This window comes from Mus pahari, chromosome 1 (assembly GCF_900095145.1).
Source record: "Mus pahari chromosome 1, PAHARI_EIJ_v1.1, whole genome shotgun sequence".
Lineage (NCBI taxonomy): Eukaryota > Metazoa > Chordata > Mammalia > Rodentia > Muridae > Mus > Mus pahari.
Window position 1 is genome coordinate 70563471 of NC_034590.1, and position 13181 is coordinate 70576651.

Consider the following 13181-nt stretch of genomic DNA (forward strand, 5'->3'; position numbering starts at 1 on the left):
TCCTTTTGTTTTGCAATATTGGGAATTGAATCCAGGGCCTTGTACATGCTAAGTGAATGCTCTCCCATGGGGCTATACCCCAGCCTTACATCATTTGTATATCAGTATATTTCCCCCTTTGGCCATATTCTCCCAACTTTGCCTATCTAATAACTTTTATTGTGGGCTGAACATTAATAACTACAGATGCACTGGACACTTTGGATGATGTGCATGTCTCACCAGACACACTTCCCACTTCTCTTATGCAGGCAGAGTCGGGTGCTGAGCACTTCAGGCTAATTGGTATTGGAATTAGGTTTTCAGTTGCTTCAATTGCAGTAAGAGTCTAATCTTTTCTGGGTTATGATTCTCTATCACCTCAGTGCTGACAGACTGGGAGACTTGCTTCATCTTGGAGGGTATGGGTGAGGTCCTTAGCTGTTCCTCCCACCCACCTCCACATCCTTCTTTCCCACGTAAACACAACACAACTTCAAATCATTGGGAAATGAGAAGAGCAGTGTACATTCGAGGCGAGCCCTCTCCCATGGGCTTTTAAGTACCAGTGGTTCCTGGGAGATCTTAGTGAAGCAGAGCCCCAGAATCCAGATGACTTATGGGAAAGACTAGTTATACAGACAGAGTACTTTAACTGTCTAATTCACTTTGTGAGCCTCTTTTGATTGACAAAAGCTTGCTGCTTTCTCTCACATCCAAGTTCCCCTGCCTAGTTCAAGCCAGCCTGTGATGGTCACCAAATCAAATAGATGACTCTGAGGGAAAAACAAAACAGCCAGCGATTGTAGTTTCACTCTGGAAGGTCCCCCAGCCTGGGGAAATCCAACTCCTTACTGCACCTGCGCTTCTTAGTTTGATTTTTAGACTGTGGTGGTGATGCCTGCAATCTCAACACTTGGCGAGCTGAGGCGGAAGTTCAAGGTCAGCCTCAGCTACATGGGGAATGCAGAGGCAGACTAGCCTACATGAGACCCTATCTTGACAAAATGATGATTTATGTCACTTATCCAGGTTTTCCTAGTTGTGACAGTGGGGTGCTGGGCTGCCACGGCCTACTATAGCCTACTAAGAAGCAAAAGCTCAGTATACTCAGCCTCCATGCACTCAAAAGAGTCCCAGGTCGAGGAGCACAAAGAAGGAGACCTGATGAGTGTGTGAATTGCAACACACTACCGAGAACCTAGGACAAAGCTGTCCCTGCAAAGCCGTGTGCTGGAACAGTGAATGTGGGCACAGTAGGACACAGGTTGAAGAACTGGATATTAGAGATCCAACAAGTAGTGTGGCGTCTGAGATAAGGTCGGGGGGGGGGNGTTGAGGTGGGGGGGAGGAGTCTTTCCAAAGCACTTTGTGATAGTGATCCAATGGCCAACCATTTACCTCTGACCTTCCCACAGGAAAGCCTGGGATCTGGGCCTGCCTTCCTCACTTGGGTTGTTAGCTAACTTCAGTTTGGTAGATTAATGATTGGTACTTGGCAGATCTGGGGCTCAGAGGGTGGGACCCAACCCCACAGCCTACCATCAATCTTCTGGAGTCAGTTATAAATAACTGTTCTCAGATTAAGTAACGATAAATATCATGAAATTATTATGACAGAGTTCTTTGGATATTTTTTCTGGATTTCAGATGTTCCAGCCACCCATAGCCCAGACTTCAGGTTCTATTCCACTATGGAGGCCACAACATGCAATGGGTCAGGAGATGGTTCTACCGTCTTCTACCTGGTGGGCATTCCCTCCCTGCCGGAGCCCTTCTACCTCCCTGTCTTCTTTCTTTTCCTTCTGTTCTACCTTCTCATCTTGACGGGGAACACCCTGATCCTGGTGGCTGTGGTGGCCGAGCCCAGCCTCCACAAGCCCATGTACTTCTTCCTAATCAATCTCTCAGCTCTAGACATCCTCTTCACCACAACCACTGTCCCCAAGATGCTGTCCCTGTTCTTGCTGGGGGACCGCTTCCTCAGTTTCCCCTCCTGCTTATTGCAGATGTATCTATTCCAAAGCTTTACCTGCTCAGAAGCCTTCATCCTGGTGGTCATGGCCTATGACCGCTATGTGGCTATCTGCCGTCCTCTGCACTACCCCGTCCACATGACCCCACAGACAAACACTGCACTGGCAGCCAGTGCCTGGATCACTGCCCTCCTCCTGCCTGTCCCAGCAGTGGTAAAGACCTCTCAGATGGTATATAATGACATTGCCTACATCTACCACTGCTTCTGTGACCACCTAGCTCTGGTCCAGTCCTCTTGTTCTGACACCACTCCCCAGACGCTCATGGGCTTCTGCATCGCCATGGTGGTGTCCTTCCTCCCCCTCCTCCTGGTGCTCCTCTCCTACATTCGAATCCTGATGTCAGTGCTTCAGATCAACTCCAAGGAAGGGCGTTCTAAAGCCTTCTCCACCTGCAGTTCCCACCTCCTGGTGGTGGGCACCTACTACTCGTCCATTGCTGTAGCCTATGTGGCCTACAGGGCTGACCTGCCCCTAGACTTTCACATCATGGGGAATGTGGTCTATTCGATTCTCACACCAATCCTCAACCCTCTCATCTACACTTTGAGGAACAAAGATGTCAAAGCGGCTATTACCAAAATTGTTTATCTCAAAGGCATGATGTGAGTGTTTGACCTCTCAGTGCAGCTAACTCTGGCCCCGGGAACCAACTGGCTATGTTTAGCTCAGAGAAAAAGACTCAGAGTGGTCCAGTGCTCAGAATAGAACCTCAGTAACTACTACAAAATGGCCAAATTAATGAATGTAATGCTGTATAATAAAAATTCACTCAAGCGAACAGCCCTCTCTTCAATCTTCATAACTTGGTTCATGGATTTTCCTCTGTGAAAAGAGATAATGTTAACCTTTTTTTAAAAAAAAATAAGAATCTAAACTTGTCTAAAAATTTTACTACTGGATAATTCAAAACCATTTACTAAAGGAAAAAAATTGCGAGCCTAGAAAGAAAAAATTCTGTATAAGAAATGTGTGTGTGTATGTGTGTGTGTGTGTGTGTGTGTTTTGTGGGGTTTTGTTGTTGTTTCTGGTTTTTTTGTTGTTTGTTTTTGAGACAGGGCTTCACTGTATAGCCCTGGGTATCCTAGAACTCACTCTGTAGACCAGGGTGGCCTTGAACTCACAGAGATCCTCCTGTCTCTGCCTCCTGAGTGTTGTGATTGAGGCATGTGCCACCACACTCCAGCAAAGTATATTTTAAAAATTGAAAACTAGAGAGATGGCCCAGCGTGTAAGGCACTTGCCAATCAATCATGAGGACCTGAGTTTGGATCCCCAGAGTCCACCAAGTCCAGATGTGGTAGCCCTCATCTGTAATCTCAGTACCCACATAAGTCCAGATGTAGTAGCACCCATCCATAGTCTCAGTGCTTCTACAGCAAGATGAGAAATAGAGACAACAGAATTCCTCAGCTAGCCTAGAGCACGCCACACACAGTAAACAAAAGCTCCCATATCAAGGTGGAAGGTGAGGCCTGACATGTGACCATTGTCCTCTGACCTCCAAGGGTGTGCCATGGCATGCCTGCAACCATTCAGAGAAACATGAAATTTCACATAGATCATGAACACACAAAGATTTTAAAAATCTGCATGGCAAAAGACATCCTATCAAAAAAACAAACAAACAAACAAAAAAAACCAAAGAATAGACATGTTAGTGGGGATGTAGCTCAGCGGAAGAGCAGAATTCACCCATTAAGCTTAGCTTCTGTCACACAATGGTTTCTCTAATCCACATCTCCAAACTCTTCAAAGTTCTCCCACCAATCTATTCCATAGGCTTACAAACCACATGGCCATATTTAGGTAGAGCAAAACCTCTACATTTGTATTAGTCACTTTTCTTATAACTGTGTTCAAAATATCCAAGAGAACAGCACGAAAGCCGTATTTCTCTTCCTCACGATTTCAAAGGCTCACTCCATGGTTACTCTGCTCTGTGCACTTAGGCAGAAGAGCACAGCAGCAGGGATAGGAGGAAAATGAGGCTGCTCACCTCTTAGCAGACAGGAAGCCAAGCAGGGGTAACATGAAATGATCAAGACAAGACACAACCTTCAAAGACACACATGCAATGAGCTACCTCCTCCAAACGGGAAGATTCTAGAACTTCCCCCAACTGACATTAGCTAGGAGCTAAGAATTCACACACAAGCCATAGGGCATATTTCAAATTCAAATCTAATAGGCCTCCAGCTATCTCTCATGATTTTGTTATTAAATTGAACACAAAAAACTTTAAAATGGGACCCATGCAAAACCATCACATGATCAAGTAGGATACATGTCATATTAGGTTTGAACAGACTCAGAAGCCATAAGTTGCGTGAGGAGGCAGCTCAGACTCTGGTGATATCCACTCTCATGGATTTCATAGTTTTCAACCAACTGAGCTATGGCCTCATTGGGAAATCTCTAGAATCAATTACCTTAGTGGACTTCAGGGAAGAAATGATGAATCTTTCTTTGAAGTAGGCTGAGGCTTTTTAAGAAATAAACTAGGACATTACAACCCTATGCAGGAGGGTCCTGAAGGGCACTGACATGTTGGGACCATAATTAAACACTGCTGCTTTGAGTTTTTCCAAAATCTTAAACTCTAGTGGCTGATAATGATAGCTGATAACGGGGCAGAGCATCATCGACCACGGGTGCTGCAGGAGCATTCTCTGTCTCCCGCGAGGCGGGCTGAACTTCATCATCATCTGTCTCCCCCTCCTCCTCACCAGCCCTCTGGCTTTCCTTCAAATCAATTTTTCAAATCAAAACACTGCATCTAAAGTCCCATAATATGGTGGCAGAAAGAAAGACAGGAATGTGACAGAGCCTCTTGGGGGAGAGACTGAGGCCAGGGCAACTGCGGCCGTCCTGGGTGGATCACAACAGTGCCCTGTCCCACAACGAGTTGCCCCCTCCGTGAAAATCACCTCATCAGCAGGTGGCAGCTCACCACCAAGATCAATGAGGGAAGGGCAAGGGTCTACCACCCCAACTCCCCCCACCCCAGGTGGGGGCAAAGAAAGATTCTCAGTGGGTGGCAAAGGGGGTAAATCTGTGACACCATCAGCCACAGGAGGCAGCGCAGGCAAAGGTTCCTCTCTCAAAGGAGACAGAGGTGATGTGAAGGAGGACTGGAGACAGATTCTTTAAGAAACTGCTCTTTCAGGGACGATGATGGTAGTGGAGGAGGGAGAGAGGCAGATTCCCTAAGAAATCACTCTCCCTCGGACACCAAATGCTGGAGATCTGGTCATTCAGGGGTGGCTATAAGACTATCATTAATAAGGGACCAATAGCTAAAGATACCTGTTCGGGTGCCAGTTTGACCTGGCCTGTGGGACAGTCGAACAGGGTCTGAGGAACCACCTGTGGAGAGAATAGGGGGGTGAGAAACACAAGGACAGACAGCAAGTCTGATTGATCAAGCTGTCAAATTTTTATTATTCCCAGGTAGGTTTTATGCCCACAGAAGCAGGGTATGGGGAGGGCAATGACACAGAATCACTTTGTTTCTGGGAGAACGCACCTGTTCCCAAAAGCAGGCTATTGGCTAGGTAAAAAGTTCAGCAGGAGGAACAGGACAGAATGGGTTGCTAGGTACCTGTCCACAAGATCTACAGCTATTTGTTCATAACTAGGGATGGTACTTTCCTACAAAGGCCTCAACTTTTCCCACAGAAATCTCAACTAAGCTAGTACTTTTCCACTAAGGCCAAGACTTTGTAAGTAAGCTCTTATGGCTGACAAGGCAGTTAACATTCAAACAGGGTCGCTCCCAACATCGTCAAAGAAAATGGATGCTATCAATGGGCAGACACTAGAGGCTCTCTGGTTTTCCATCTAGGTTTAGTCCTCTGAAAAGTGAAATCCAAAGAGATGTGGATGCATGCCAGTCTACTGCAACAGCTAATGGCTTCATTAGGATATTTACAACATTGGAAAGAACAGGGAGAAAGGACTGGTGAGCAACACAGAGTCTAGACAGGAGCTACGGTGGTGACCTCTCAGAATGAACAATAATTATAGGAGAAAATATAGGCATGACCTGGCAGCAAGCCTGCTTGGCATACTACGTTTCTACATAACAAGCACAATACTCCAGAGTATTCCCAGAAGTCAGAACACTGAATTCTGAAGTAGCTTGAGCCGAGCAGTGGATGAATCTGAACTCTCCACATCTACTTTAGTGTACTCCCTCTACATAGAGTCCCCAGTGGTGTGTGTAGGGTAAAGGATCCGAGCTCGCTTCTGAGTTTGAAAACCCACCAATCTCTGAGCCCACTCAAACTCAGGACTTGAAATTCCACCAATCCCCACCCAGGAAATCTCTGCCCTTAAGAAACATTGTTCTATAACGCTTGCTTCCTGCTCAGTTCTTTGCTACTTCTTGCTTGAGCAGAGGCAGCCACCCTTTCATTTCTTTCCTAATAGATCTCTTGTGTGAAGTTTGTTGTGCAGTGTAAAGGTGGCATCGGCTAGCTGGCTATTTCTGTGGAATCACCTGAAGCTGGGGGCCGGTGCCTAGTCTTGTGGCCATGAGGAAGAAGATGAAGACAGCCTGCTGTGGAGGCTACAGGGTCAACTTTGTGGATACTTGGATGACTCTGAAGTGGAGAAGGAAGCAAAACATACTCTTAGAAGTTGTGTAGGTGGATAAAGATGAAGATAAGGAAACCATTGACACAATGAGTCACCAGCTTCCAAAGGAAAACTCTGGAAATATAAGCGTCTAAGCTGAGTGCTGTGGTAATCTCTGCAATCCCAGCACTTGGAAGGTGAAGACCAGAGACCAGGAATTCCAGACCAGCCTGGGCTGCCTCATGAGAGCCTGGGTTTTCTTTTCTTTTAAAGAGAGACCGAAGAGCAACAAAAGAGACTTTAGCAGAGTGTTGCATTCCAGCGGGGCTGGTAGTGGGAGGTTTTCTGTACCACCAGAGACAGTCAAACTGCAAACATCATCTAATGAATGTAAGAGGCGGGAGATGATCGGTGGTGAAAGGCTGGGAAGTTCATCTCCACAGCAACTTCTCTTCCGGAGATGTGGTGAAGGCCTGCCGGCACAATGATGCCAAAGCACTGACTATTGTTTGATATTTGGAGCTCAGAGCTGCATCTCCGCCCACACACGGGGGATGGTGGTAGTCACTGGATTAGATCATGCTGTCGCTCTGTTTTGGGTTAATGTCAAAACAAATCTATAAAGCAGAGCTTCTGTTTCGGCAACTTTCCCATCTTTAGGGTTATTTTAGTGCTGATCTAGAGGAGGCTTTAGCCATGTTGTGCGGTGTGAATTTGTGGTATTCCTTGGCTCCAAGCTGCCGGACGCCCTTTCCCCTCAGAGCTGTAACATTTGTATTGGGGAAATCTTTTCCCTCAGAGCTCTACCTCTTATAGTATGAGCTCTCATCATCCATTCTGAGCTAATGTGCTAACCAATCACAGTTGATAGGCTTCTACTACATAAGGAGTTTCTCGTGTTCAATAAAGCAGCTGCTGTTCTCTGAAACTCTCCAAACTGATTTATCTCTGAGCCCTCTACTGACCCACAGTATCTTGTCTGGGGCGGGGGGGACCCCAGTAACAACAGTAAATAAATGTGAATGTATTTATGTCCCATGTGACTGCTGCATTTTGAAACTAAAGTTTCCATAAATTTATTAGATAGTACGTTTAACTTAAGCACAGCTTGGTCCACAAATCATCATCTGGATATTGTCCCACATCTGGAAAACCTCTGAGAAGATTTATAAGGACAGGCTTCATCTGTGGAAGAGCTGGGTTTCAAATAATCTCTTCAGAAGTCTGCATACTGGTCCAGTCCCTCCATTGGACCCCTACCTTCCTCATTCTCCAAGGTGAAACTTCTGTAAGAGAAAGCCATGAGTTTCTTTTTAATGTTTGGGAAGCTAGAAAACACTGTACTAAAGGGAATATGAACTGTTAGCTTTCATGGTCAGTTCTGAAATAGGACTGAGATCAGAGAAGTGACACCTGTACTGGTTGCTATTGGCTTTGGTTTAAGAATTGTGGTTCCATGTGTTCGCCATTCCATAATTAGAACCACAAGCCACACACTGTCTAGTCCTTGCAATGTTTAAACCACATAAACTACCTTCATGAACAAATTTGTCAGTGCACATGACAAATTTGTCAGTTTCCCATTCCTAGAAGAGAGTTAGATACTGCAACCCTGACAATTATTGTCTCGCCACCAATCAGTTCTTCGGTCTTCATTGATAACAAGTGGTGTGATTTAACAATGCTATTTATGGCTTAAGAAAGGTGCATCCGGTGAAACTTAAAAACCCCTCACAATTTTCTCTTTTAAACATCTTACTTAATACATAGCAATTAACTTTCTAGCCAGCATCTCATAGATACAAAGAACCTTGCTGTGAATACCACAAAGTAACACGAAACAACAAACCTCATCTAAGAGATGTATTGGGAAAGACACAAGAGGGTGGCTGCCTCTGTTCAGATAAGAAGCAGCAAAAAACTGAGCAGAAGGCGGGCTTTATATAAGGTTTCTTTCCAGGGTAGGGACTGGTGGGTGCCTGTTCTACCCCATGTGACTTCTAAAGGGTACCCATGATAGGAAAAGGTCACCATAAGCAGGAGTGGGCAGCATGAAGTAGGTGAAATGACCCTGGCCCTGAAGGGTTAAAGGCTTGATACTTTGCCAACATCTTGCCAAATACTTGTTTTACACAAGAGACACCTATGATCATGCAAACAACCCCAGTTAAACTCAGTGGATCACAAAAACAAAAGAGAAAACAAAGGAAAGAAAGACATGAAAGTAAGAGGAGGGCTTGTTGGGAAAGAGAAGGGGTTAGGTGCTAGTGGTGGGGAGCCAAGAGAGGTAATGGGAGATTTTATGAAATATATGTATTTTAAAAGAAGTCATGAGTAAAAAGCTCCATGAGTGTAGACAGAAGCTGAACACCAGTCTACCAAGGCTGATCTGGTTCATTTTCTGCTAAGAACTCCAAATGCCAACAGCAAAGGCCAGCACTGCACACAGGATGTAAATGGTCAGCACTGCACACAGAATGTGAATGCCAGCACTGCACACAGGATGTGAATGGTCAGCACTGCACACAGGATGTGAATGGTCAGCACTGCACACAGGATGTGAATGGTCAGCACTGCACACAGGATGGGAACGGCCAGCACTGCACACAGGATGGGAATGGTCAGCAGTCAAGGAAGCTGTCAGCTGTGGATGGTGGTGGATCGCCTTCCTCATGAAGGGAAGGGCACTGTTTGTCTTTATAGTCAGGAAACACAGTCTGGATATGGATTTTCTCTTCTTGATAACAGTGTATCTGCCATTGTCACCTGTGCACTTAATTGCCCAAAGTCTTAGTCACGTCTCATAATCATGACAAAATGGCAGGTAGCGTCAACCTAAAGACCCATCTGGCTTACAGCTTTAGAGAGGCTTATGCCTCCATTGTTTGGTTTGGGTCTGTGGGCCACGCTGTTCACTCATTGTGGACAAGTAAGCTAAATCCCTACAGGACACGCCTCCAGTGACTTTACTTTCTAAAATTAGACTCTGCTTCCTACTTTGCATCGCTTGCCAATAACATCCTCAAATTATGAACCCACTGATGAATAAATCCATGGAGGAGGTGAAAGCTGTTGTGACCCAACCACTTCCCCAAATCACAATGACTGACAGCCAAGCCTTCAACACATGAGCCTTCTGCGAATAGTTTCTATGCAAAGCATAATAACTTACCCATCATAATGATACCCTGTATGACCTTGCATTGATGAAGGCACACAATTCATAGCAAGAGAAGTGAAGCAATAAGTCTCATGCACCTAAGAGTCACAGATCTTATAATGCTGCCCCATCGCTCAAAAGGAAGCAATGTGGGTGAAGAGATCAATAACATATTGAAGACTCAGCTTGGGTGATGGCTAGCTGATTGTAGCTGGAAAGTCAGAGCCACATTTCCTGATAAGTCAAAACCTATATTGTTAATAAGCAGCTAATAAGCACGGCAGTTTCCAGTCTGTGCAGAGTATACAGGTCTAGAATTTGAGGTAGAAAATAGGAGGGTCTCTTTCCCTAGCTCTGAGAACCAAAATAGTTCCTCCCTTCGCCTTAGATTTAGATTCTTTGTCTCTACTAAATACCATAACTCCTAAGAGTTCACACATCTACCAAGATTAGAATAATAATTTCACTGGCCTGGAAGCTGAGATTGTCATGTACAATTGATTGGGAGACCTCGTGCCACTGAATCAATAAGCTAAGAAAAACAGCTAATATAGCTTACTCTGAAGAAGAAATACAGAGGATGGGGAACTACTTCTGGGACCAGAAGCTTGTCGGGAAGGCAGATTCCTATTCCTGTGGCCACAGTGAGAGCTAAGGGAGAGCCAGCAAACCGAGGCAGGAGGGAATCCATATTGAATAGCCCCAAGTTGCTTGCCCTTGAGCAGTACATAACCCTGCTACAGTGATCAAAGCAATAGAGCTTTGAGTCAGAGAGCCAACTCTGCTTCCATCCATCCCTGTTAAAATGAACAAGCTATTTCATTCCCGAAGTCTCTCTGTCCTTTTGAACTTCCTGTCCTGTCCCATTGTTACTTCCTGTCTCTTCTGTTGTGAGAACCAGATAATGAGAGCAAAGACTATACCTATATTATTAGTGTAAAATTTGGGGCCTTTGGGGGTTGTTAGTGACAATCTCCTCATTATCAGCAAAGCCCAGGGACACATCTTGCCTCCCTGGGATGAATGCTGTAGGAGACTCCAGCAAGTGCTTTCCTGAGAGTATGGAGGATTGCACAAAAGGAAGAGGCGTCATACTGAACAGTACCCAGGAGACCTGGCTGCAAGGAGAGGGCTGAGGTTTTAATGAGCTCAAGCTCATCCCAGCCTGCTACTTCTGTCAAGGCCGGGTGAGGAGAACCACAGCAGACATCACTGTGGGCCGGATCCAACAGGTAAACATTGTTAGGGATGAAGAAGCCAAAGATATGCAGAGAGTGCTAAAGTAGAAAGCCAGGGACCAGGGTCCAGGGACTATAGACTTGGGCCAGAAAGTCTGAGTATAAAAAGACAGAAGCACTCAGTATCCAGGATCAATGGGTGGACAGGAGCTATGGCATCCTGGGCATGTTATGAAGCCAGCGGCAGGCAAGGAGATGTCCCTGCAGGTAAGACTCAGACCATCCAAGCCCAGAGCCTCCCACAGAAAGGCAGACAACAGCAAGAGCCACGGGAAACAAACCTGCAGCAACCTGAGTTTTTATGTGGTTTAGTCTCAGGAAGCATTGACTGTCAAGCAGTATCCCCATAAAAGTAAAATAAAAACCTTCAAGGCTGCAGATGAGGAAAACGAGGTTCAGAATGCGAAGTGACGTGAAGGCCACATGCATGGAAATTACAACAGGGATTCACATTCCATCCGTCCTCCATCTCCCAAGTCCTCACACTTGACTCAAGGAGCCAGTGCTTTGCGAAGGGAAGAGGTGTTCTATCACTTAGAACACGGCTGGTGTCACATCTGTCTCTGCAGCCCTTCCATTGCTCAGCACATAGGGGACACTCAGAACGGTGGCTCACTGAACTTGAAGCCCTTCGGAGATCTTTATCCCACACCATCACTGTACAAATGAGCAAATCGAGGCTCCAAGATTCCTCCTGAGTGTGGCTGAGCTCTCTTGATTGACAGGTACTTCTTAGTCCTTGGAAGCTGGATTCAAAAAAGACCTTCTGCTGTGGCTTATCCACCCCCTGTGGCCTTGGACATGGTCTACTCCTCTTTTACATGCAGATTCTGTGTTTTGAAGAGGGATGGTTTCTTCCTGGCAGTGCTGCCTAATCAGAGATGATGAGACATTTAGGTCAGGCATTCAAGTGATCGGTGCTTGGTTCTTTCTTCCCACCAACACTGAAACAGGTAACTAGGCAGCCACTGCCTGGAAGACCTTCTAAGGCAGGGCCTGCTGGTCTAAGCCCAGTACAGCACTACATTTACCACTGCTTCTGTGACCACCTAGCTCTGGTCCAGTCCTCTTGTTCTGACACCACTCCCCGGACGCTCATGGGCTTCTGCACCGCCATGGTGGTGTCCTTCCTCCCCCTCCTCCTGGTGCTCCTCTCCTATATGGGAATCCTGGCCTCAGTGCTTCGGATCAACTCCAAGGAAGGGCGTTCCAAAGCCTTCTCCACCTGCAGTTCCCACCTCCTGGTGGTGGGCACCTACTATTCGTCCATTGCTGTAGCCTATGTGGCCTACAGGGCTGACCTGTCCCTGGACTTGCACATTGTGGGCAATGTGGTGTTTGCTATTCTCACCCCTGTTCTCAACCCTCTCATCTACACTCTGAGGAACAAAGATGTCAAGGCAGCCATCACTAAAATCATGTATATCAAGACTCAGGCTGTGACAGGGATATTAACCTTTAAATCAAGTTAGTTCTACTCCTAGAACACTAACCAGGGCTGCTTAGCACAGACTAGAAACTCATTAAATATTGTTGAATGTCTAATTTGATAATATTGTCTAGGTTTTGACATAGCGTCATCTCTGGGACATGTTAACTAAGAACAAACTGCAGATATATTTTCCTAAGAGAAGAGGTAGCTTTCCTAAAATTTCTGGAAAAGAAATCTTCCCTTCAACTTACAAACCAACAAGGGGAAGGAAGAGAATGGAAAGCCAGACCAGCAGAAGCAGATTCTGACCATTAGTAAAAAGAATTCATCCGTTGTTGCTGAATGCCTGCAGTGGGTGGCGAGGGCTAAGCTTCTGAGGGGATTGATTGCTTATGAGAGTTAAGTTTGATGTGAGCTTGAAATTGGTGTAATCATAAAGTTTTCTGATATAAGAGTAGTGGCTATTTTTGCCCTTGTTCTTTGGTTTGTAATTTTCTCATCTGTGGACGTGTGCTTTGGAGAAGCCTTTTGGAGAATAGGTCTATGTAGGTCCATGTAAGTGATGTTATCATCTCACCATGGCATATCAAAGTGCAAATGATACCCATCCGCCCTAGTCACCAAGGGCGTGGTGACAGCGGTTGTATTGTTAGTGTTTGGTTTGATGAGAAACCGGCCGAGTGCCTTCGAGAGGGGTTACTCGAGTATGCATTGCCACTAACGATGAGTATGCCTGCTGAGTTCTCACCTTCCCA

General features: G+C 45.8%; 2 protein-coding genes across 2 annotated transcripts; both read left to right on the forward strand.

Annotated features, from left to right (window-relative positions):
- Window positions 1-1673: 1673 nt before the first annotated feature.
- On the forward strand, window positions 1674-2624 carry LOC110337008 (olfactory receptor 2AT4). The gene has a single exon (XM_021219757.1). The coding sequence runs from the start codon at window positions 1674-1676 to the stop codon at window positions 2622-2624; it is 951 nt and encodes a 316-aa protein (XP_021075416.1).
- An 8522-nt stretch (window positions 2625-11146) lies between these two features.
- Window positions 11147-12466, forward strand: LOC110320002 (olfactory receptor 2AT4-like). The gene is made up of 2 exons (XM_021195858.1): window positions 11147-11201; window positions 12009-12466. Exons 1-2 carry the CDS (start codon window positions 11147-11149, stop codon window positions 12464-12466), a joined length of 513 nt encoding a protein of 170 aa, XP_021051517.1.
- Window positions 12467-13181: the final 715 nt, after the last annotated feature.

Bases quoted from the DNA above. Each gene is read 5' to 3' on its own strand.
- LOC110337008 (XM_021219757.1), top strand. From the start codon at position 1,674: ATGGAGGCCACAACATGCAATGGGTCAGGAGATGGTTCTACCGTCTTC.
- LOC110320002 (XM_021195858.1), top strand. From the start codon at position 11,147: ATGGCATCCTGGGCATGTTATGAAGCCAGCGGCAGGCAAGGAGATGTC. The intron at 11,202-12,008 runs GTAAGACTCAGA...GTCTAAGCCCAG, and splicing joins GCAAGGAGATGTCCCTGCAG to TACAGCACTACATTTACCAC.